This window comes from Daktulosphaira vitifoliae, unplaced genomic scaffold, assembly GCF_025091365.1.
Source record: "Daktulosphaira vitifoliae isolate Bord-2020 unplaced genomic scaffold, ASM2509136v1 Scaffold_2, whole genome shotgun sequence".
Lineage (NCBI taxonomy): Eukaryota > Metazoa > Arthropoda > Insecta > Hemiptera > Phylloxeridae > Daktulosphaira > Daktulosphaira vitifoliae.
The window spans coordinates 20,448,154-20,476,149 of NW_026099573.1; the positions used below are offsets into that span (position 1 = coordinate 20,448,154).

General features: G+C 25.4%; 2 protein-coding genes across 8 annotated transcripts; one reads left to right on the forward strand and one right to left on the reverse strand.

Annotated features, from left to right (window-relative positions):
- On the reverse strand, positions 1-27,304 carry LOC126899692 (uncharacterized). Of its 7 annotated transcripts, none has more exons than XR_007702670.1 (3): positions 6,815-7,264; positions 6,005-6,610; positions 1-1,545 (listed from the first exon to the last, which is right to left on the reverse strand). XR_007702670.1 is itself a non-coding variant. In XM_050674799.1 (2 exons), exons 1-2 carry the CDS (start codon positions 27,220-27,222, stop codon positions 1,289-1,291), a joined length of 306 nt encoding a protein of 101 aa, XP_050530756.1. In that variant the 5' UTR covers positions 27,223-27,304; the 3' UTR covers positions 1-1,288. The 7 variants fall into 7 exon arrangements, 1 of the variants encoding a protein (XP_050530756.1); XR_007702669.1 differs by having other exon boundaries at positions 2-1,545; positions 6,891-7,264; XR_007702668.1 differs by having other exon boundaries at positions 6,005-6,863.
- Positions 21,606-26,979, forward strand: LOC126899691 (uncharacterized). The gene is made up of 3 exons (XM_050674798.1): positions 21,606-21,732; positions 26,087-26,210; positions 26,656-26,979. The coding sequence occupies exons 1-3, from the start codon at positions 21,703-21,705 to the stop codon at positions 26,874-26,876; spliced, it is 375 nt and encodes a 124-aa protein (XP_050530755.1). The 5' UTR covers positions 21,606-21,702; the 3' UTR covers positions 26,877-26,979.
- Positions 27,305-27,996: the final 692 nt, after the last annotated feature.

Here is a 27,996-nt window from a genome sequence, read left to right on the forward strand (position 1 = left end):
AGTAAATATTTATAAACATTTTTGAAAATGATTGTATTATGAAATTTGTAAAAAAAAGAAAATAATTAAGTATAGAAGACGAAATGTAATGAATTGTAAAAAGGGGAGAGGACCTCGGGAACACCGACGGTAATCTCTTTTCTCGTGGTACATTTATGACATTAAGTTTCAAAATATTATATGGATACTACACATGGTAAGTTGTTAGTACTGATTACTATTATACGATGAGTTGTTCCCAAAAAATACTTAAAAATGTAAAAAAAAAAACATACGGTTTGTGACTTGGTAACAAAATCGCTACAAAGGTAAAATAATTGAATAAAATAAGAGTGTGAAGTAAAAAAAATAGATAGATCAAGATTCAAATAATTGAAAGTTTCCATAATGTAAATATAAATAAAGTTTTGTCAGTTTTTTCATGAATAACAACAAAAAAAAGATAAAATAAAGAAGAAGAAAAATAACATACATTTTAACAAGTAGAAAACGATCCAAGCCGTCAGTGTAGCATCAACTTCGGATTATTAATGCCATCTCGAACATGATTTTTCAACAAATTTATATAAGAAATGTGTTAAACAAAATCTCATATTAGTGTAGTATAAGTTTTTTTAATAATGTAGTAAATAATTTTAAATTCTTAAGTAAAATAATAATGTCATATAGAGGGAGAATACAAGATAAGTAAGTTAATAATGGTGGTAACAAGAATAAATAAAGTAAAATGAGATAAGTAAAAAGGGGGATTGACGTTTTTAATAAGGAACGTCTTGTTTCTAGTCAGAACAATTAAGCGCTTTTGACATAAAATTTTCATTTTGTGTATTGTTTTATAGTCTTTTAAGTACATCTTTATTTTGTATGTTTTACATTTTTAATTATATCTTTAATAATTATAATTGCGTTATTATTGAATTTTTATTACCTTAAGTTAAGACATTAGGGTTGTTTCCTTTTTTTGATACAACAAAGTGGTGCCCAACATATTTTACATTATTAATGACAATGTACCGTTATACATATTTTGAAAATCCAATTTTTTTATAAAAAGACATAGGTATTTTAAATTTTAACGTACATACATTACAATATGTGTATGTTAACATTTGAAATAAGCAAATACAGTGTTTTATGGGTTACTTTAAATTCAATAATATAAAAAAAATGATTAAATAATTAAAATCGTTCATAATTAATACAATCAGTTTCATTTTATTTTAAGAAATATTAAGAAAAATATTTTTATTGATTAATAATACAATAATATAGCACATTTTAACATGAATTATGGCTTCCAAACTGATTGGATATTTTTTACTTCCCTTGATAAAGCTATGGATTTTACCAAGTCCTCGGGCATTTCTTTAATATTATCCAAAATATTCTTACCAACTCTGTTTATATGCTTCTGGGCACTTTTAGTATCTTTTCTAGCTAAAGCACCTAACGACTGACTTAAATTCTTTGCTGTGTTAATGTCTCTGTTTATTTTTTTTTTAATGTGTTTGGCAACGTCTTCAAATAGAGCACAATATGATATTGCTAATAAAATAAAAAGATAAATTAGATATATAAAAATCTTATGCATTTTATAGAAGTTATTTTATTATATTTAATATTTAAAAAATACTCCAATTCATGAATAAATTTACATGAAAATGTTAGTACGTATCAGATGTATTTTTTCAATAATGAATATTAAATTTAATTAATTTTTAATATTTTTGCAATATTCGTATATTATTGTTCTTCTTAAAAAAATTCGTGCTACTTAATTATATTTACACAAAAAAATTATCTGTTTTAAATAATATAGAAATGCAAACACTCGTTATTTATAAATGTAAAAAAAATGTTATTAAACTAATACGTGTAGTTAATACTCAATTACGTTTGGAAAAATATATTTCTATACTGTTGTAAGACTTAGGTATAACAATCAACTAATTTTCTTACTGAATTACATCACTATAATCCAGTGGCATTATCAGCGGGGGATGATGATGTATCATTATTATTATCCTCTGTACCTATTTAAAATATTATTGTAAGATTGCATTTAGTGCGCTAAAAACATGGTTATTATCTTTAAAATTCATATAATATTTATAAAAGACACATTTTTAAAATTGAAAATATATCTAAAATAATTACTAAAGTTAGTAAGTGATCATGTCTTATTATAAAAACATATGTTTTCTACTTAAAATATGTACATTATTTAAAAATATTTAGAAAAACTAAATATGTGTTTTATAAGCCGGGGGGGGGGAGAGAAATACTAGCACATTTATTTAGCGATGCTAACGAATTACAGAGAGTGCTTGTATTAAAAAAAGTTGTAATTAAAAAAATTACAAAAAAGGTTATATAAACACAATGTATCAAAAGCAATAGAATAATGATTTAATATAGAAAGATAAATTGTTTGATTAAAAATTTAATTTTAATTAAAACTAATTTACTATAAATAGGCAATAATTTTACACTTTAAATAATGAATTATATTGTTAAGTGAGATTAAAAGAAGTTGATTTACTATACTTAAAGATACTACTCCATATTATTCCTTGACAAATAAATAAAAAACTAAAACTAACTTGGAATAAATCTGCTCAATGTTTATTGTATAAATAACCATGTGGTTATTAACAAAAAAATCACACAATCAAATGATTTGGCATTGCTGATAAAACAAACAAATATTATATAAATAGCTGTAGGTAATAGATTTAACGCTAATGAATACTTCCAAAAACAATAAAGATTAAAACAATAATTCGTTTATGAAAAATTGACAATGTTATGAAATGATTTGGCACAACGTTTAACGTAACGGTATTAATTATGTATACAATCTAAAAAATATGTTTGATTTATAACAATTTTTGTTAAATTTTTTATTTAAATAATAAAAAATATAATAATAGAAATAATATATCTGACAGTGATTAAAATCAATATCATAAAAAACGCTTCGATGAAAATCTGTAGATAGTGTTTAATTTAAAAAGAAATTTTTACAAAAATCGTATTTCTTAATTAACTTAGATGTCAGTTTTCACCATGAAATATAAACAAAAACCAAAATTTTTTTTCCATAATAAAGTATATTACATAAGCTTTAATTTAAGATATATATAAAAGTGTCAGTATTTCCAGAACACTTTCAAAAATTATTTAAAAAGAGTTCTAATTTCTATATACATTTTTAAGTTTTGAATCTTCCATGTATTAAGGGAAATTTAAAAAATTTAAAATAAAGTATGTCGAATGATAGAGGTATATAAATATTATTTCTCATAAAAAAATTATATTGATCAATACACTTTTCAATAAGTTATAGCTTTATAAAGTTAAAAATGTAAAAAATAAAATTGAGAATTTTCACATAATAATAGTATTTGGTAGCCATTTTCACCGTGAAGACAAAATAAAGTCCGAAATTTTTTTTTTACATAATAAAGTAGATTACATTAGCTTTAATTTAATATATATAGAAAAGTGTCAGACTTTCCAGAACACTTTCAAAATTTAAGTTGAAAAAGTCAATTTTTTGTGAAAAAGTTGTCATTTTAAATCCCCTCTGTAGGCAAGTAAAAAGTCAGATTTATAAAAAAATTATACCAAATGATAGGTAAAGAAATCATGCATCTACAAAAAAAAGAATTATATTGATCCATAGATCTTTCAAAAAGCTATAGCATTATAAAGTTAAAAATATAAAAAAGAATTTTTTTACAAAAGTCGTATTTTTTTTATTAACTTTGATGTCTGTTTTCACCATGAAGATAAGATAAAGTCCGAAATTTTTTTTTTTTCATGATAAAGCATATTACATTAGCTTTAATTTAAGATATATATAAAAGTGTCAGACCTTCCGGAACACTTTCAAAAGTTTAGTTGAAAAAGTTCTACTTTCTATATGCATTTTTCATTTTNTTAATTTTAAAAAATTGGTGGATTATTCCAAAAGCTTCATAAACTGCTAGTTCCTTATTAATATCCTGATTAAGACAAAGTATGTAGAATAAAATGAAAGATGTATATGGATACTACTCTTCATGAAAAAATTGTACTGATCAATACACTTTTCAATAAGTTATAGCATTATAATGTTAAAAATGTAAAAAATAAAATTGAGAATTTTCACACAATAATAGCATTTGGTAGCCATTTTCACCTTGAAGATAAAATAAAGTCCGAAATTTTTTTTTTCCATGATAAAGTATATTACATTAGCTTTAATTTAAGATATATATAAAAGTGTCAGACTTTCCGGAACACTTTCAAAATTTAAGTTGAAAAAGTCAATTTTTTGTGAAAAAGTTGTCATTTTGAATCCCCCCCTGTAGGCAGGTAAAAAGTCAGATTTATAAAAAAAATATACCAAATGATAGGTAAAGACATCATGCATCTACAAAAAAAAGAATTATATTGATCCATACATCTTTCGAGAAGTTATAGCATTATAAAGTTAAAAATATAAAAAAGAATTTTTTTACAAAAATCGTATTTTTTTTATTAAGTTTAATGTCTGTTTTCACCATGAAGATAAAATAAAGTCCGAAATTTTTTTTTACCATTATAAAGTATATTACATTAGCTTTAATTTAAGATATATATAAAAGTGTCAGACCTTCCGGAACACTTTCAAAAGTTACGTTGAAAAAGTTCTACTTTCTATATGCATTTTTATGTTTTGAATCCCCCCTGTATTTAGGGAAATGGTCCGATTTAAAAAAACAGTATGTCGAATGAAAGATCTATATAAATACTACTTCTCATAAAAAAATTGTAATGATTCATACATTTTTCAAAAAGTTATAGCATAATAAAGTTAAAAATGGAAAATACAAAATCGAAAATTTTCACACAAAAATAGCATTCGGTAGCCATTTTCACCATGAAGATAAGATAAAGTCCGAAATTTTTTTTTTTCATGATAAAGCATATTACATTAGCTTTAATTTAAGATATATATAAAAGTGTCAGACCTTCCGGAACATTTTCAAAATTTAAGTTAAAAAAATTAATTTTTTGTGAAAAGTTGTCATTTTAAATCCCCCCTTGTGGGCAGGTTAAGGGTTAAATTTATAAAAAAAATATACTAAATGAAAGGTAATGATATTATTAATCTATATAAAAAAGAATTGTATTGATATGTTCATTTTTGAAAAAGTTATGACACTTTTAAGTAAAAAAAATTGAAAAAATTTCGAAAATTAGCGATTTTTAAATTTGTAATTTTTTTGGAGGTTTCCCCCATTTACGGGGAACGAGGGAATTTTTTTCAATTTTTAAGGGTAATGTCTTCGACTAGATACGATTTGTGATCTTTTGACGTATCATTGAAAGAAATCGGTTCGGTGAGAGCTGAGAAAAAGTGGTAACAGACACAAAAAAAAAAACACATCTTAGTAAAACCAATACCTTCTCAGCTTCGCATCGAAGCTAATAACGAATTGCAATGAAACCAATTCAACCTAAACTCACTCTAATACACGTTACTTAATAAAAAAAAATGTATAGAAGGCCAACCAACGCCGGCTACTGAAGTGAAATTTTAATCTGAGCCTTGGTGCAAATATGCCGTTTTCAGTTTAAATTTTGAGGCTGCCAACATTTTTTATTTATTTGATACATTTTACAGTCTTTCAACTTCAAGCAGCGGTGAAAGTGATTGATAGCTATTGTAATATACACGCATATTATTTTTAAATAATTTTTTAAATATTTGGATGTAAATTATAAGATAAGTATAATGTCACAAAAATTGTAATATGTATCAAACTGATATAATAAAAATGCTTTGTAATTTAAATATATATATTTTCATGTAATAGCTATTTAAGTCATGATTACCGTGTAATAAATTATAAAATTATAGTAATAAAATAGTCTATAAAGGTACTATGGCATTCGAGATTACCAAAAAATAGGAGATGGAGACTATCAACTATATAATGTAAAAAGGCCAAAGTAGCATATTCTCACTCACTCTTTTTTTGGGAGCAAAAGAAATCCTTAGAGTGAGGACTTCGTGCTGTTATCGATGCCACTCGAGGAAGAGTCCATGAAAAAAAGCTGTGTAAATTCACATGTTACTGGGGGATGCTTAACATACATAAAACCTTATTTTTACAATTGAACACATGAACAGAATAATTTCATACTGTAATTTATTTTAATGACTTTATTATTTTTGAACAATGACTCGGATAAAATATTACAATTTTACATAAGAATATTTTTTTTTCCATCCTTAATCCTTTTTCTTTAATTTTTTGTCTTTTTGAATTACTACATAGCTAGGTGATCTTAGCTCCTTTTTTTTTATTAATGTATAAGTACATTTCATTGTTTAATTTATATGTTATAGAACAAGTGCCTTCTTTTGTATGTGCGCACATATATTTTATTGTTTTATTGCACATCTTGTTGCGCCTTGGCTCCCTCAAGTTTTCGTGCCTGTGCATGCTATTAGTGTTCGGCCCTGACCATCTCTGAAGTATTTAATTATTAAGCGAATACCCTTGTAGTCTTCAGCATTTAAACGAAAAGTATACTCACTGTTCACTTCTGAATGCCATTATTCATCATTCATCTATTTTATGTTACACGATTAAGTTTTTAATTGGTTGTAATAATTATATTATATTTTATCTATTTTGTTTATAGCCGTCTTATAGGCCATTTTAGTAATAAAGACACTCCCCAACGCCCTTTTATTTTAAATTACTTATTCCAAAGCTGTAAATAATATATTCGTATTTGGATATGCATTAAACAGATGTACCAATTTTCTTACCCCTTCTTATTTTCCTTTATTTTTTTGTTTTTCTACAAGTAAATAACACCTCACACCAACAGTAATAGGCAATTACCTTTTAATATTAAAGAGTTGCATGTTACACTATGAATCATTAACCACTCGATTACTCGTAAAATAATATAAATTTAATAATTTCTTTTTTGTATTTTTCAGTCGCATATAATTCTTGATTTAACTATTATTAAGTATAATTTTGGTTTATCCCTTATTCGTTAAAGGTGTATCAACTTTTTTTTTTAATCGAAACATACATATTTATCTAATTTATAAATAAGAAAATAATGTAGTTAAAAAAAAAACCTAGTCGATAACAACTTTTGAACTAGAATTTCAGAAGTTGTTACCAATTTAAAGTTATGCTGTCACTAGAAATTTATCAGAGGTATAAAAATTTTAATAAATTTTGAAATAGTAGTTCAAAAGTTGTCATCGGCCAATAATTTTTTAACTACATAATTTTGTTAATTATAAGCTAGTTAAATATGTATGTTTCAATTACAAAAAAGTCGATACAACTTTAACGAATAAAATACCAAAAAAATACTTGACAATGTATAAATCAAGATTTATATGTAACTGAAAAGAATAAAAAAATAATTCTCAAATTTATTATTATTTTACGATTAATTAAGTGGTTTGTATATAAAATTATTGATTACTAAAAATAGTTAAATAATACACTGCAAACAATATAATTATGTCTTTTAGTCCACAAGTGTTTTAACACGTTTGATAGACCCAAGATATTTATAACTCATATGTTTTATACATTTCTTAATATCATATGATATTAAGGTACTAGTAAAATTTTAATTTAATTTTTAAGATCACTAAAATAAAATGATTTACTATCAGTTTTTTTTTTGTAATATTATATTTTTTTTGGAGATAAAATATGGATATTTGAAAATAACACCTTATTTTTCTGGAAGATCAATAGAAGATTATAAAGAAATAATTAAAATTGACGTTGGGTATGTAAAAATTGGTCAGCATAGCAGTGTTGTTAATATTTTAATAGAAAAATGTAATAACAGACATTTATTAAACAGTATGATTGATAATGCTATTGAGGGACAAAAACAACATTTAAAATGTGGTATTACAATCTTAGCTTTATCAATAATGCGCGTGTCGTCTTTTCTAATGGAATACGATGAAACTTCAAGTTACATTCCTTGGTTGTCGAAAATTGCTATTTCCTATGAAACATGTCGCCTTATGTTGAAAATGTTGTACAATATCGGGTTTTCTAATCTGTTTGGTATGTGGCTCTTTAACATTTACATGTACGAAATGTCGATTTACAGTCACCAATTTAGGAAAGAAAATAATAGCTCGAGTGCAATTTCAAGATTAGCTAAACTCCATGAAACAATAACCAAAGAATTGGAAACGTCTACAATGGAATGCAAAGGAAAGAGTCATTATGACGTAACGAAACCAACATGTTCTTTTTATGAAACTTACATAAAATATAGTGATAATAAACCAACTTCTTCTGAAGCTGTAGAATTTTTCAATGAATTTTATTATTCAGTAAATAAATTATTGGAAAAATATGCTCTCCATCGTATTGGAAAAAATAACGATGCTAAAATTCACCCCGAAAACATCTATTTAAATCACTCTAAAATTTTTCATCGCATTGACGGAAGTATCGGTTCCTTTCAAAATCATTATGTCGCCAATATTCAATGGGGTAACGCATCTAATAGAATTCAAGAAGCTTACGAAAAAGCGAGAACACATTCAAAATTATTTGATGGATTTGAATCAGTAAAAATTTATCATAAAATCTTCGTTAGTCAAATGAAAATTATAATGCTACGATTATTGTGGACAAATATTCTACTGATAAAAAAAGCGTTGATGAATTATGTTACAGAAACGACAGCTATGTCTAAAATTGAAGTAAAATTGTATGCACAAAAAGCTAACAATGATTTTTCCAAAGTCATGGCGAAATTCGTATCTATTGTAGGCTTAGATAAGGATAAACTTATTAATAAATTGATTAATTACCTTAAAATTGACGTTGTTGAATTTTATAAAAATGAAAATTCGATTATTGGAAATATAAAAGAACAATTAGAATATTCATGTTCATATTTTACTAATTGTGATGCAATAAATAGTATGGATTTTAATCCTGTTGATATAAATTTGCTTATTCAGACTTATAAAAGAGTGGTTGAGTATAGTGTTACTCTGGGCCCACCTTTAGATCAGATAGCTATCAAAGTGCATTTAGTGGATGATAATATATATTGGAATTATAAACGTGCTTTTATATTTGTAGAACATTTAAATTTTTTGTTAAAAAATGTAGACTTTAATTTAATTAAAACATTATTTGTGTCTGCTCATTTGATAAAGACACCCAATTTCCCATAACTTGATTTATGGTATCAATTATTTAAATGATATTAATATTTTTTAATGGAATATGATAATGTTTGTTATTGCAATAAACAAAATTATTTTTTCAGTAAATTTAATTACTTTAAGATGTTTTAAAATAATATACAGAATGTTCAATAAGTTTGGAAATACCCATTTTTAAATGTTCTATTAATTAGTTTTTAAATACAGAGTGATTTATTAAGTATAATACTCCCATATTTTAGTTAAATAATGATTTTTTGATAAAAATGTATAGACTATTATTTAATTTATATTTATAAACCATTGTAGATATCAGGTTTATCGTAAAAAAAAAAATATTCCTAAGTCAAGTATTGATACGGTACTATGTTTCCTTGAACTACATTTATATAGAAGTGTATCGAGATCTAAAACATAAGTTTGCGGTGGCCTCCTAGTGGTAAATTTGTCTCTACGACGCTCTTGATTGAGGGTTCCAATGTTGTGCCTCTTTTTAGACTAACTTTCGAAGTTTAAATTGGGGGACCTATTGTTATTTTTTTAATAATAAGTTGAAAATATTGTAAATAAGTTTTTACAATATATAGTTATAGGCAAATGAAAGTGATCCGTCGCATAAACTATTAAAGTCATTAATTTACCTCAAACTCTCCTCACCTGTCCATAGATCAATTGTAATATTAGAACACATGTGAACTAGAGATTAAGACCGTTTGGAAACCTAAAACCCATAGGTTATTGCAAACTCAATTTTGACCGAAACCTTTATTTAAAAATCTAAAACGTATTTGAAATCTAATTATATAAATAACATTATAAATATTAATAATATATAAATTGCATAGCAGCTATAAACTATTGGGCCAATTACAGAGCAAGAAACACATGTTCTTTGTCAATTTGAATTTTAGTGTAAATATGAAAACGTCCCGTCATTCTTAGTTAGTCGTTTATATTTATTTAATTTAAATTCAATAAACGAAAAGTTTTAAAGATTTTTTTTTGCTCAAATACATAATTGCATATTACAAAGTTAACTATTTATAAGATATTCGTTGACTAGAAATTTCTATTATGTATTGTTTATAGTTGGTAAATTGTAGTTAAAGTGTTAAATATCTACTATTAACCAATGGCCGATTTTCAACATTTCTCTAGAGAACAAAAATACACATGATTTTTCTAAATTTTTGGGGACTGATAAAATATTTAGGGCGGGTTAACTGATTCAATCTATGCTGGGAGAGAATCCAATAAACAATTTATGCTTGAAGCACTGGAATAAACATAAGGTTTCAATTCCATATGTATAATATAATTATAATGGTATTTGGAGGGGACATTTAAGCACCTTCGGAAATCCACTACTTGTGTTAATTATCAAATATATAATTTAAATTTATGATTTCTGAAAATATGATCTCAACCTAAACCTTAAAAAAAATGTTCCGAGATCTAAGCATAACTAGATCCGCTAAAAACATTAAGGTTTCAGATCCTAGTATAAACGTGTTCCTATAACCTGAGTTTAAAATGAACATAAGTTGATTGTCGAAACGTACGATACAACTTCCGTAAGGAAACGATTGGAAACGCTGTTTGTGTATAGAATAATAATTTAATTAACTACCTGATATATGACTGACAATATGATATACACCGAAGCGTATATGATAGTGGTTTCAATCACTGTCAGATATTAATCAATACTAGTCTAAAATATATCTCAACTACACTTTGCTAACCTCTTCTGTATTTTAATTTTTCGTTTGATTATTTTTAAATATTTTTAATTAGAAATACATTGATTTTATATACTATTTTTAGATGTATGTTATAGACGAACACTAAATAAAGTCACACGTAGAAAATTGTGCCTCACAAAAATCTTTAAAGCTATTTGATAATTTTTTACTATATGTAAAATTATTTTCAGGTAAATTTTAGGATTTTCATGTTTATTCAAGTTAGGTAATTTTTTTTAATTAAAAAAAAAACAATTTAACATTAAAGATATACATTCATTTCAATAATGGCAAAATTTCTTAGTAAAGTTTTTAAAATATTAAGCATTTCAAATTTTAGAGCAATGTTACTTAGTAACTAAAAATTCACTAAATTTCTTATCAATTATAATAATCTAAAATCAATAGTTTTAGTAATTTTATTTTTAACCTCGAAGTAAAAACTATGAAAAGAAATGATAGTCCAGACAACAAAAGAAAGCATGGAAATGACAATTTACTAACGAAAAAATCGAATAAGCCTTTGAAAAAAGGTGATTTACTTAAAAGAAAATTAGTATTATATCTTAATATTAATATTATTATGATTAATCACATACAAACAAATGTATATCAAATGTATCATTGAATATTTCTATAGTTAATATCTAGACTATTTACATTTTTTAATAAAGATATTTAATGAGTTAAAATTACTACTCTATTAATGTTTTAAGTATTTCACACGTCATTTGAAATAAGAATTAAGAATATTCATGAAATAATCATATGATTTATTTATCATGATTTAACTCATATAGGTCTATAATGTTTGAAGAAATTTTTGTAATAATATTTTATAATGAAAATATGTAGGTAAATTTATATATTTATTTTACAGGCAGCATATTAAAAATAATGAAATGTTGAAATATCATAACGATATCAATAATTTTTTTCCTTGTTTTAGAATTAAAGAAAAATGGTGCTTTGGATATGTCAAAAATACCTAAGGCTAGCAAACCAAGTTTAACATCAAAATTAAAAAAGAATAATTTATCACAGTTACCAAAAAATCAAGATCAAAGAAATATTAATAAGATTTCAATTAGGCCGCTCATGATAACTACACCAAAAAAAACTAAATATTCTACTAAGAGTGCCGAGATTCATCCAGTACATTCAAAATTAAAAATTACTAAAAACGTTTCAAAAAATAAAAGTAATTCGAAATAATTTACAGAAATGTAAGTTCATAACATAATTTGTTAAAATAATCTCATTTCAAGTTTTAAAACAAATGAAATCGTCAGTTGGGCAAATTGGAGATCATAATATTAAAAAAAAATTCAACTCGCGTGGGTCGTCTTTGATGGTACGCTCTGCGCCAATTTTTCGATATAGGCGAATTCAGTCACCAGTATTTGAATGGAACTCATCAAGTCAAAGTGAAGAAGATAATAATATTATTCAACATCACGAAGAAAACGAACTGCTTTATCGTCAACCCGAGACAAGATCATTTATTGTAAGTGAAAATAATATAAATAATAAAATTTGTCATTTACTGAACAATTGTCATTTTTGTTGTTACCCGATTATATCTAAAAAAAAAAGTATAAAGATTATATTGAATTGTTACGACGAATTGGAAATAATAAACAATTTACTTATATTTTTCACTTTAAATGAATTTTCTAATATTTTATTAAGTTTAATTATCTTTGACGTATAAAAACGTAATAGAACATTCATTACCATCTAACATTTACGTAAAAATATTTAGCTGTTAAAGTACTTTAGGAATGAAATAATTATAGAACTATTATAAATCAAATTAATAATACTTGTGATTTTTTACCAATAAGTTCCAAAAAGTCGTTTTTATGTTTTTTACATGTTTAGTAATCACCATTAATTTCATACCTCAAAAGATGTATAAATATATTTAAATACTTGACTATATAGCCAAATATGTTTTCTACAACAACAATAATGAATAGTAATAACAAGGCTGATAACATCATATCTTCACAATTTAATCAGATAGATACGCAATGTGGAAATGAAGAAGTTGAAGTACAAAATGACGTAAACAATAAGTATTATTTTAATTGAAGTTTTAGTTTTAATTAAAATTTTTGTGACATAGAGAGTTGAAATTGTAACTTGTACATTTTTTAACACTAAATATTAGTGTTTCATGACATAATTTTAAGAAATATTTTATTTGTATGCTTTTAGTTAGTAAATTTTGAATCAATTATCATCAACAATAAAGAACCCACTGAAGACAATTGTTTAAAATATGATGTCGGCACTGAAATTGGCAATGATACAGCATTAAAAAAAAAAAAAAGAACTATTAGTTTGAAGTGGTCCTTATTAAGTTTGAAAACGTTTTATTCAATTTCTATATCAATGTTTCTTATGCATTTAGTAATTTATATGGACAATTATTTTTTAAGCTTTCCATTCTATTTTCCGTATGGATGGAAATACTCAGACGAACTTTAGTAAAATTCTATACTCGAAACGGCTTTAAATTTATCTTTTAAAAATAAATTTATTTTTCAATTAGTGTTTTTAAAATTAAATCTTTTTAACTTCGTTATGCAGCTTAGTAAAAGTTCACTTAAATTAAAATTTAACATTAATTTGGTTTCAAAAATTTCGTAGGAAACAATAATTTATTTCAATATCCCATTAATTATTTTACAGTAGTTATTAAGAAAATTTTTCCACAACGACCGGTCAAAAATGTACTATAATAAACTTGCGATGAATATAAGAATATAAGTTTATTAAAAGATATGAGTTATTATAAATAAGTATTCCGTTTAATGGATGATATCAAATTGTACCCGTGACAAATGCCGACTCATATTTCCTTCATTATTCTGTCGTACGTCGGTAGTACCGCGACGTAGACACAAAACAAGTATACAAATTAGTTAATAAATTAATACTTTTAGCGACAAATTCGTCATTTTTGACTCTTCTCAAATCCTCCCCTTGGATACACTGGTCAGCTCCAATCTCTCCCATTAGTGAACCACTAAAGGGGTAGATTTTAGACCCGTTAGCACAGTCTAACTCAAAAGTAGCAGACTGAAATGTGGCTTTTCGTCAGCCACCAGCACAAAAATTACCTTTTCATTATACTTACTAAAGGACAATCAAGCCCAAAAACTAGCCAGCACGCACACTAACTATTAAAACCGTCTAAAGGACCAGTAGTCAACCTTGATTCTAGTCGCATACTCACACACAATTTCAAAAACACAGCGGATAAAGTATTTAACCTAAGTGCAGGTTTCGAACAGTTATATTTTATTTTCGGAATGTAAGAAACACAAAAATCAAATACAGTAAAAAAATGTAACACAATATAAAGTTAATCCAGTATGAAATATATAGTTTCACGCACTAAACGTCCTGACACGTAACTAACCGTTTCTCAGTCAAAACGTCTATCATCCATTACTTTTCTTGTTTCTCTTTATATATTCTTTTACCCACCATTGTTAATATGCTTACCCTATATATTCCCTTTATATGACATTATTGTATTACTTAAGGATTTAAGAATTGCTTACTATAGTGTTATTTAATAACCTCTCAGCTATTTACTATAATTTCTAATGAGTAGTTCTATGATTTATAGGTATAATATATGATTAAATATCTATTATAGAACTCAACGTAGTACGAAATTGATATATAATAATTTAGTATTGCAATTTTTACGGATAAATTATAAAGTAGTTATTACTTTGTGGCAAACGTGTATATAAGTCGAAGGACTTGATGCAATACTAAAAAAAAAAAAAATGTTATTTCTTATTAAATTTACTGGTCTACAAGGAATTTTCATCAGAGACCAAAAATATACTTTTTTAAACCCATATTTGTTCCGATTTCAAATCTGCATTTAGATATATGTTTCGCATATAGATTAAATAATAAAAAAATCCTTTTAATTAATATAACACATATTTATGTTTGATTATTAGGTTGCGTATGAATAATCAATAAATATATTTTAATTAAAACAAAATCGTAATAAGCAGAATGTAATATATGCAATATATCAATATAAATAATTATTTGAAAAACAAGAGTTACATAGAAATTATTACCAAGACTTTAAATGATTTATTACAATAAAAATACAAAAATAAGTGATTTTAATGAAATTTTGAGTTTTCCTTATAATATTACTTACAATGTAATTATATAAGTTCCTGATCGCATATCAATAAAAAAAAACACAATTTTTTTTCCTCATAACATTTTATATTTAATGATAAAATTCTTAACTTGTAATTTCAGCTAAAATTTTGTTTAAAAGTTCAACATTTTTAAATTATAAACTTTCAGAAAAATCAACTTTATTATTTTAACATATTAAAAATCATTAATAACTTGATAAAACATTTTTTTTTTATTTAATTTTTTTCATTTGTAAATCCTCGCTTTCTGATTAGTGGTAATCTGAAAAAGATGTAATAGAATATATCTAATTTCAGACTTGAAATCAGCGTACAAATTTGGTTTAGTAAAGTATATATTGATTCTTCTTCTTCTTTTATCTAAAGGCTAAGCCTTGTCATAGTTTTTTTTATATCCTGGGAAAATTAAGTACAGTGGTTTCCCGTTGCTTTCTGCACTGGGAACATGGTGCTTTTTCGCCACCGTAGAAGCGCAAGCATGGTCACCCGTCCGTTCACCTACGGCGGCAGGCGCGGCTTAACACTAGGAGTTTTGTCAACAATTAGTGTGACAACCACGCCACAACACGACTCTATATTGATTAATATATATATTGATATATCCATTAATGATCATTAAAAATATTACATTTTAGTGATATGATTTTACTGTGTAATTCAGTATAAAAACAAATTTTATACTCCTTAAATTTGAACATATTTAATTAAAAAAAGTTTTTTTTGAAGTGGCTATTTTTTGCAGTAGCATAATTTTGATATATTTGTCTAAATTTCTAGAATTAAAGGATTTTTAGTGATTATAAGTTTAACTAGATTAAAATCGTGTTCTTTTGTCGTAGTAATCATTAAAATAGGTCAAGTGAGAGCTAAATGACAGACATGAAAACCATATAGTAAAATATTTTAATATGAATAAGTAATTCGTTCTCACAAAGAGGGACTACAGTGATTGAGTCCTTGATATTCATTGTAGTTATTCAACGAAAAATAATGTATACTTTATACCGTTTTTAATTTCAAAAAGAATTAAGAAAAAATCCATAAAAAGTATATTTAAAATACATAGACCACCCACCCTAAATACCCACTCAATTTATTAAAATGTTTTTAAGTAAATAAATATTGTGCTAAAATTGTTACTGATCCATTAATCATTTTTGTAAGAAAAGTGTTAAAAATTGGTCATTTTTAATTTTGAAAAAAATTTTAATTTTTTTATTACTAAGTACAAATAATTATAAAATACGTCTTTAAAGTAGACTAAGATTACAAAAATTGTTTAAAAAAAAATTACCGATAAATTGAATCGTATTAAATATTATTAAAGTTGTTAGTTAGGTTTGTTCCATCTTTTATAATTTTATGAAAATTTTATAGAGTTGAATGACTTGTAAATGGCATCAACTAATTTCATAAATATTTTAATTCTGATTTCTGCTATGCTCAGGTAAATATATAAAAAAATAATCTATATCAATATAATAACCAAATTTTAGTGTGGAGAGGTAGTGTGGATGTGATGTTAGACAATTTTAATAATTTTTAAAAATTGTTTGAAATATTCTGATTTTATATTAGGACTAATATAAATGTAGATTTTGTAAACGCAATAACATTGCTTCAAAACATTATTTTAATATATAATTTATTTCCAAGTCTAAATTATTTTAACAAAAATTGATTGAAACTTCTTTGCCTCAAAAATGTAATCATAATTTTGTCAACCTAGACACTCGTTATTATAACAGTTGTGTTCATTAAATATTTATAAATATTAATTAATTAATTAGGGACGGTGTAATCGAGTCGGTAACGCGGCAGTGCTTAACGTGCACTGCTTCAGGTTCAAAACTCGGTCACGGGAATCTTCATTTGCTGAGCGAGAAATCAGTTTGATAATTTGAGTTGCCATTCCTCTCTCCAGCGATAGACTAGCCACTCGTTCAGGAGTATCAATGGTTAAGAAACCTCCTTCTTTGGAGGAGGCTGCTACAGCTGACACGGCCCGTAATAGCGCACTATTCATTTACCGTGAATTAGCACGTTATCCGGTCGTGATTATCAGCTGTCCACCGTCGCACTCATTAGTGTTGACGATAACACAAGTTTGTCTTATCCGTAGATAGGGCAGGTCAGGGGGTTCAGCACCGCGAGACACGTCGGCGACTATGTAAACTAGTTCACCTGTGATTTACATCCGCCGTACGTGCCGTGTGATTTTTCATCAGCGCATTAACGATTTCTTTTTGTATTTCGCACCTCACTGTCACCAATTTTTATAATATTATTATAATTCAAAATAAAGTTAATCGACTACTTAACGGTGTTACATTTTTATTTTATTAAAAACACCTTTATACTGTGTCACAGCCTTTGATGGGCTTATAAGGCATTAAAAAAAAATTTATATACATTAATTTAAAATTATTGGCTTAAAAATATTTTTCTGAGTTATGTGTTTTTTTTTTTTGTTAAAATCTTATAAAAAACCTTTTTTACATATACATTTTTCATTTGTTTTTCTTTGATGAAAATCGTAGTTAACTTTGTTGTCTTATTTTCATATATCCGTAATTTAAAATCAAATAAACTGTATGGTAAACTAATATAATGACTACTTTTGCGGCCACAAAAGATTTTACTATTGGCGTGTCTGATCATCAATCAACAAGTAATGAATTTGTTTGTAAACCTTATGAGTTATCTAACAGTTATAGACGACAAAAGTTGGTTTATATGCAGCAGAATATGAATAAACATAAAATAAAAACCAAATCAGAAATAATGTTTCCTCGGAAAATGATCAAAGAGGCTATATTTGGGAGTTCAATTGAAAAATTATCAAATGATTTAAAAATAGAAAAAGACGAATTGAAATGTAAACTTGAGGTTAGTTTTTTTATTTTTATATTATTTTACAATAAACTGTCAACTTAATAACTCGATAAATTGAGATTGTATCTTAAAAATGGGAATAACAATTTAAATTAATAATAAACTTTTAATTCAGAAAAACATTTATTTATTCGTTAAAAATGTATTTATTAAAAACATATACTTCCTAAACTAAGATATATTTTTGAAAAAAACAATAGAAATACAATTAATATAATAAAAATACAATATTATAAATGTACTATAAAAAGGAATGTAAGGTAAATAAAGTATACAAAGGATATAAAAAAAGAAGAGATGAAAAGTTATTCATAGTACAGTAGTAGTTCAAAATTTATTTTGAATAAATATTTCTAAAAATTAATTAAGATGTAATTTTTCAAGATTTTAGAAAACCAACTTTATTTCTTTAAGCTTGAAGAAAGTTGTCGAGAGGTTAAAAAAGCAATCGATGAAAAGTATAAATTACTTGATGAAGAATTTTTAAAAATTAAAGAAAAGTGCATTAGAGCCCTTGACAATGGTAATGGGGATTATATGGTCATTGGTGAATCTATGCAACAACATTTAGACAGTGTAACAGATTTTTTTAAGAATAATTTAACTCAATCTTCATGTCAGCATTTGCAAGAATCCTTATTGTTAAAAACTATTCAGTTAGAGCATTTAAAAAAACTTGTAATTCATAATACATATAGAATGGATAAATGGATAGAAGCAGTAAAATTGGATTTATAAATGATTAAATTTTATTTACGTATTGTTTAATTTTACAAAATTCAAATATTCACACATTAAACCATTCATATTCAAGCGTGTTCCCATTCAGTCGTAATCGTTCGTATAGAAGAGTGTAAAATTTGAATCACAACTTCCTTTTAATATTATTTATACATGAGTGTGTTTAATAATTAAAATACAAATAAAGAAGTATTGATAACATCTCTGATAATAAATTTAAATATAATGTTTACAAAATATAAAAATAAAATCATAGTAAAATTTATGATAAAAAAAAAAAATTCTATAGACTTGCAAAAGTAAGAAAAAAACAATTTAAAGATCATTATGATATAAGGTGTAGAAAAAGTGATAATATAAGGGTGTTAATAAGCAATGATGATGTAAAAAATGGCGGAAAGGGTTAATGAAAAATTACTGAAAGAGTAGTATCCAAGTGAGAAATTAGAGGATATCTCATGGCCTAAGTATAGATAGACGAGTTTTAGGTTAATAACTAAACATCAATTCTGGTGTAGTATAATCAATCGATATTGACAGTGTATCACAATTGATAATTTATACAATCCATTTACTGTTTCAAAAGAATTAATATGTACTCTTTCCCAAGATATATACGACCTTGGCCAATTAATATATAACTTATCACTTTTAGCTTTATCGTTTTGATTTATTTAACTTAATTTATTTAAACTTTTTACTAAAACGTTCTATATTATTACATAATGTGTCCCATCACACATATGACTTAGCCAATATTTTCGTGCGTACTATACCGGGATGACCTTTGTGTAGAAAATTGAATGCTCTTAGGTATTACTACTTTAAAATCTTATAAAATACAAAGTTTATCAACGATATCTTACTCCGTTGACAAAAATAAATTTTCAAATTTTGCTATTTTTACCGAAAATTATATTATTTTTGACTTTAAAACCCGAAAATGCCTAGAAATATTAAATAGTTTTTCTTTTTCATATTAAAGTACATTGTGTTCTTTAATTTGATATACGTTTAAGTAAGGTACATATTCAGACCATTTTAAAAATTTAAAGAGAAAAGAACGTTGTTTTTAAATTGATTTAAAAAAAATAGTATTAGATTCTATTGTTTAACTTAGCTATAATTTATTTTTATTTTGCTTGTCAACGTTTTAAGGTTATAAATCAATAATTGATACAAGTGAGTACTGTCTTAATAACAATTGTTAAAAGTGTTTATCTCATTTAATATTATTAGATTTATTATATTATACATATATTATGAGTCATATTATCACTATCAATATAATTTATTTATAATTCTACACAGCTGTGTTAAGATTGGGTACATTGTTTGAAGAGTAGCAAGAGAGTTTTTGTATGTTTTTGGAACTGAAACACTCCTAAGTTGAAAACATTGTATGCGGTAATAATTTACAAACTAGATGATAAAAATATTTTTAATTCACCCGTCTTCACAAAGGTGATCTAAAGATTGTTCCTGTGAAATTGAAACCAAAATTAGAACTCTCCTTAAAATATAGTTTTGAACATAAAATAATATAACAGTCTATTTGTTTTTTAGCTTCGATGCAAAGCTGAAAAGGTATTAGTTTTACTATGATGTGTTTTATTTTTTATTTTTTGTGCGTTACCACTTTTTCTCAGCTCTCACCGAACCGATTTCTTTCAACAATACGTCACAAGATCACAAATCGTATCTAATCGAAGTCATTACCCTCAAAAATTAATAAAATAATAAATCTAATATAATTATCGTACTTGGCATAAAAAATTAAACTTTTAGAATCTTTTTTTAAACGAATTTTTCTATACGAAGTTTTCTAAAAAATAAAATGAAAATAAATAATTAAAAATCAACAAAATCAGTTATAACGTATTTTAAGACTTTTACATGTTTTTTTACTGTATGTAGTGTTTTTGTGGGCTATTTATTGAAAAAACAACATTGAAGTTATTATTTTTGAATTTCTTGTAAAATTTCCTTTACTTGAGTTTTACTTTTATTATTCTAAGTTAAGAGAAAAAAAAGTTATGAGACATAGATCAGTTATTTCTATTAAATTTGACTCTTCGACTCAACTTAATAGGCCCAGGGGCACGGGTTAACCTTAACGGATCGGTCCCAAATTTTGCACAGCTCATTTTTTTGACCATTAAAAAAAAATTAAGGGGTAGCGTAAAAAAAAAAAAGACATTCGATTTTTGAGGGCCACCCTAATATACATATTTATTAAATTAAAGATAATGTAATATACTTTATTATGGAAAAAAAATTTTGGACTTTTATTTGTCTTCACGGTGAAAATGGCTACCAAATGCTATTTTTGTGTGAAATTTCTCGATTTTATTTTTCACATTTTTAACTTTATAATTATATAACTTATTGAAAAGTGTATGGATCAACACAATTTTTTTATGCGAAATCATATTTATATTCCTTTTTCATTCGACATACTTTATCTTAATCAGAATATAAATAAGGAAATAGCAGATCATGTAGCTTTTGGAATAATCCACCAATTTTTTAAAATTAAACACCATCTAAAGATTTGCATCGAAGCGTTTTTTATGACAATGATATTAATGAGTGTCAGATATTATACTTGATCCAACTATGTACGTTACCACTGTGCCACAACCCCCCCCGTGCTGTTTTTTTTTATTTATATATATTTGTACAATAAAATACAATTTGAATAATAAATTGATGTTTATACAGATTGAGTTCTACATCCTCTAAAAAAACATTAATTTTGAATGACAAATACAGATAAATTTGCGCATTGAATATAAATAATGCTTTTAGTTTGATTGGTACATTAAAATAAGTCCGAAGAAAAAACTATAACATTCACATTATTTTAGTATAAAAAAAAATGAAGTTTTGTTTGTTATTATTAATTTTTGTAAGTATTAAAATATTTCAAATTTTTTACTTATCCAAATGATTTTCATGCGATAAAATATTAAATATTCAGTCATTCAGAAGCTATGTTACGACTTCTATTTTTAGGTTAATTATAAATTAAGTTTATTTTTCAAATTTTGTTGTTTTTCTTTAGTCGCCCATATAATTATTGTAGTAAGTTTTAAGTACTTAATCCAGTATGGGGTATCATGGTCTTTGCTATATTTTTTCCTTTTAGCTTCGACACGAAGTTGAGAAGGTATTAATTTTACTATAATATATTTATTATTTTTTTTTTGTGTGTCTGTGAACGTTCAATTTCAGCTCTCGCTGGATCGATTTTTATGAACAATACGTCAAAAGATCACAAATTTTATTTAGTTGATGTCATTTCCCTCAAAAATTAATAAAAATTTCTCTCGTTCTCCGTAAATTGGGAAAATCCCCTAAAAAATAACAATTTTAAAAATCGGTTATTTTCGACATTTTTTTAATTTTTTTTTTTCTTAAAACTACCATAAGTTTTTTAAAAATGAACAAATCAATACTTTTTTCTTATAGATACCACAGATATCTACCTATTATTTAATATAATTTTGTGATCATTTGATCCTTTGTCTGCCCACAGTGGGAGTTTCAAAAAGGCAACTTTTTCACAAATATAAAGTTTTTCAATTTAACTTTTGAAAATGTTCCAAAAATACTGACACATTTATACATACTTATATATATCTTAAAGTAAAGCTTACATAATATGTTTTTAATTGAAAAAAAAAAATTTACATTTTTTAACTCTATGTTGCTATAATTTTTTAAAAAATGTATGAATCAATATAATTTTTTTATGATGATTTATATTATAGTGAGCCAAAAGTAAGATTTTAATAATGGAATAAAAGAGTAAATTAAAATTGGGTGTGTTTATGTTGATTAATTAATTTGGATTTTTGAGCATTTGAATAAATTTAATTATCTTAATTTCGTTTTAATTCATTTTGTTTAATTTTATTGGGGTTGTGGAGTCTGAGGGTTTAGAGGATGATAATACAATAAGATAAAAGGGATATGCTGAGTATTGAATTTTAATACATGAATTAAACTTGTAAATATTGGTAAATCATTTGAATAGTCTTATGTTTCAAGAGCACGCGCTAAGGTCGGCAAACTATGAAAAGTAGTAAAAAAGTGCGTAGGTACGGTCTTAGGTCAAGCATTTCGAACACATTTAATACTTCTCCTGACAAACCAGTTAATAAATTTTAATGAGAAAAGATATGTTAATTATTATTTTTTTGACATCCTCCTCTCGGATTAAATAATTAATCGGGATGACAAAGTATCACCTACTTTATGACGTTTTCATCGGAGTTGAAGTGAAAAAGACTGACAAGTTTTCTTTAAGAATATTTTGGGACTGGTGGTCAATTGCTACATCTGAGTCTTGACTTGAAAGGTGGAATGAAAGAGTATTGAGTAGAGCTTTTTACGGCTTTTTATATAAAATCTATGATCTATGTATGTCATCAAAATGTAAGAATTGACCAGCAGGGACTATTGTCTTTATTGAAATGAAAATTATAAGCAAGGATAATATGTTACATTGGTTATAGTACATTTGATTTTTCTTAGGGATACTGTTACTTAATACATTATCTTTGTAGGTTAATTTACAGTGTTTACGTTTATGGTACAAATATTAGTCTTAAACTGAACAAGTACATATATTGTATTAATTACATCAGTGATTATGCTATGATATCAATTTAAGACAACTGTTTTATTTTGTGATACACAATACGAATAATATTAGAGCGATGAACGGTATGACAACAATATATTTATACTTCTTTCATTTTACATCATTTTTTTCTTAAATAGGAACATTTTCATTTATATAGGGGGAGTTAAAACCTTTAAATATGCGTTAAGAAAGTGAAATTTTTTCAACTTCAATTTTAAAAATGTTTCGGAAATACTGACACTTTTATATACACCTTAAATTAAAGCTTATTTGACCTCTGGTCTTCATGGTGAAAACGAACATCAAAGTTAAAGAAAAACGTACGATTTCCGTGAATAAATTCTCGATTTTATATTTTTAAACATAAATTGCTATAACTTTTTGAAAAACGTATGGATCAATATTATTTTTTTTTTTAAATAAATACTTTTTATATACCCCTTTCACCCGACATACTTTTTTTTCATATCGGACCATTGTCCTTCATACAGGGGGGGGGTCAATATTTATACATCAAGGTTCCAACCCGCCCGTGGCAACTAAGTTTTTGCATTTTTTTCTTAAATCTTTTTGAGTTAGAAAAAATCTTCAACTCATTTGATTTTTATTTCATTTAGATTCAATAATTTCATTGAATATCAAGGACTCAATATTGTAGTCTCCTCTAGTTTGTAGAAATTTCATATTCATATTAAAATTATTTTACTATGTGGTTTTCTTTTGTGGTTGTCATTTATTTTCTCAGCTCTCAGTTATATTTTAAAAGTATTTACTCTCAAATTAGGTTTGATATGTTAATAGTTTTCAATAATAATTTTAATAATTTTATGAATGTGTTAACTTTACTTTGTATTTATTATTTCTATTTTTGTGTGTTACTACCGTCATTAATATTTCACATTTTTTGGTAACATGTTGCTATATAAATAATTAAAAAAAAAAAATTATTTTTAGTTTCACCTGAATTTAACAATGGATTTTTAATATTATAATAAAATTTTATAATACGCATTTATTTGAGTACATTTTTTTAACAACTTTTTGTTTGGTGTTTTTAGTAAATCATTAAAATTAATTTCAGTTCTATATATTTCAATTGTTGAAACACCAAAAATATCTTATAAATGACTATTATGATTTCTACTTAATAAATCTTTTACAATCAAAATACAAAAAAATATTGAGCTTTTCTGATAAATTTACTGCAAATAGTAATTATAAAATTTCCTGACTGCACATTAATCTTAACGATACAATTTTTGGTACGCTTATAAAATTTGTGATAGATAAAATCTAATTGCAGATTTAAAAACGGCACGAAAAGTTGATCTAGAAAATTACATTTTTGTTTCTGTTAAAAGTTGCTTATAGTCCAGTGTATTTATTCATAAGTAACAAAAAAATTTTATTGAAAAATATTGCATCAAGTCTTTTAAATTTTTCTACGCATTAAAAGTAAAGAAATATACAACTTCTTTATTATTTTTATAATTTCTCCGTATAAATTAGAATATCAATTTCAAACTAAATTTAATTACTATAATAAGTATTTATTCATATATTATACTTTTATATCATATAACCACTAATCAGGATATAATTAAGGTAATAAGAGTTGATGTTGATTTTTCAATCATTCACCAATTTCTTAAAATTAAACACTATCTCTGATTTACATCGAAACGTTTCTCATGATAGTGATTTTAATCACTAACAGATATTGTCTATACTTGTCCCAACTATGCCACGTCCATGCAGAGCCGCGACTCCACTTTGCTACCGAATTTTTTCATCTGTAACTACTAAATAAATATCACATAGACGTGAAATGTATAACATAAGATAAAATTTATTTTTTTCAAATAACAAATCTTTTGTTGAGATTTTTTATATATAATGTGCAAATATCAGTTCTGATGCTGTTATTGTAATTTGTACAATATTTATCATAAGAAATGATACAACACTCGATTTCACTGATTTGTGATAATGTGATATATGCTTTCAACAGCTCTTCTTAAATAGAAACCTGAGCTTTTTAAAGTATTGTATAGGGAGGAATCTCTTCGTTATATTATTTTGAAGTTTTACATATCTATGAATTATTGAAATTAGGGTACAATGTGGAATTTTTTAATAAAACTGAATATGGAAAGTTTGATTTATCGTTATTTGTGTATAAAAATTCAATATATAATATAACTTGCTTATAATGAGCTAAACTAGCTCAGCAACTGAAAAAAAAACCTAAAAATAATCCATGAGTATACCTTGGGTGTAATCAGATAAATTTCCTCGTTGCAGAAGGTGTTTTCAAAAGCGTAAAAAATAAAAATTCGATTCAATTTTTGATAAATTTGGAAATACTGCGTCTTCTAAATTAAAGCTTATGGTTGTCTACATTTTTAGACATATATTGCAAATGTAATGTGGTAACTTAGTGACAAAAGTTGAACATTTTTAATGTAAATTTGTATTAAATTGTTGTATGATAGTTTTAATTGAGATCTTAAAATAATGAAATTTTTAAGTTCATAAAAGTTTCACGAAATTTTTGCTCTTTTTATTAATTTTTACATCTATTATTAATTTAATAAAATATAATTATAAGATTACAGTTGATTGTTCAAACAAACAATGTGGTTATAATTTAGAAGTTGCATGTGAAGCATTTTTTGATTGCATGAATGGCTGTAAAAAAATTGATCCTAACGACAGTCCAATATCAATACGTGGTAAGATTAAATTACAAAATAGTATTTGAAATAATAGTTCAGGATAATTTTTAACACAAGGAGGGGATATATACATTTTTTTAACTTTTTTTTTATGCTATAAACATTTAAAATTGGCTGAATAAAAATAATATTTTTTATGTTAAGACCTTAGTTATTTTTTATTCATTTTTTATGATTTTTTTGAAAATGTAAACCCCTAACATGTTCAAAAAGCGGATAAAAATAGCCACTTTTTAATAAAAGTTCACTTTTTCAATATTACATTGAAAATTTTCCTGATATACTCTAAGCTTTAAATATACATTGAAATAAAATAAAATATATTATATTATGTACTATAAGTTGAAAAAAATGTGTGTGAAAATAAATAAAAATAAATTATTCATTATGTTTCATAGAAATAATACCTAAAATTATTTTTTAATTAACACTAAATCTAAAGATACACATCTTCAGTTATGTAAAGACGGCAAAAAATACATCGATTATCAAACTACAGTTAATGAAATGGTCAAAAATTTGAAAAGTGCTGTATGTGAAAATGAGAACAAACTCAGTGTAGAAGAATGTAATAACAGAGTTAATCAATGTTCAGATAATTTCGCTAAAGTACTACTACAGTTTAATCCTCGTCATAAAGACAAATTTATTGATCATTATTGAAATCAAAATTATGTTTGAATCAGTTTTTATTTAATAACAATGACTTCTTATTTTGTAATATTATTACAAATATTGGATTAATAAATAAATAAAAATGTACAAATGGAGTTGTAATTTAATAACATGTTTTCATATGATTTTTTTTTCTTAACTAAAGTGTATTACAATTACAACATAAATGATAAATTTCCCTATTACAAACAACACAAGAAACAAAATAAAATAAACTCATCATAGTAAAACTAATGCCTTCAGAAAATAATTCTCTCTTGTTTTTAGCCCTCACAGATCTAATACCTGTTACACGGAGAGAATTCTCTTGCTGATTGTCTTCCTTAAGCTCCATTCAGACTATACAGAACGTCAACGTCACGTCAAAATATCTGACCATGTATTTCTATCGTATTGTTCACATACACTGGCCACGTTACATATCGTCAACATCACGTAAATATTTGGTTAATTTTTTTTTGACGTGACGCTGCCGATCTGTAACGTGACGTTGACGTTCCGTATAGTGTGAATCAATCTTTACTTTATTATAACTATGTCGTGCCTAAAAATATGTAAAAAAATATTTGTAAGTTGCATACAAAGCATACGACGAACTCAAAAGGCACGTCGTCAAAATTACTAAACTATCTGTTGACAGTTAACCTCATTATTCCCATTGTGCCTTCTATGACATTTTTTTATAATTAAAAAATATATAAATATTTAACTCAAGAAGTCATAAAATTTTTAAAAAATCGCGGAAGTGTATTTTGAAACAATGTAAACATTATCGACTCTAAACATATACCGACACCACCACCGAAAAATACTCTATTGCGTTATCACCAAGAGATGCTATTACAGAGCAAGGTATGATAGTTCCAGTATTGAAAATCGTAATACCTCAGCAAATGATTCCGCCGTAATTTTGTAGCTCAAAAATAAAGAATAAAGAAATAGGTCCTAAGGAATCACACGATTCTAAACCTAATTTTTGAATGTGAGTTACTATTTAGATTGGGTCTGTGATTGGAGGGTTTCTTAATAATATAGTCTTTAAAAATTATATTATCACATATATGTATATTTTTGTATATAAATATGTTTGAAGTTTAACAAGAATCCA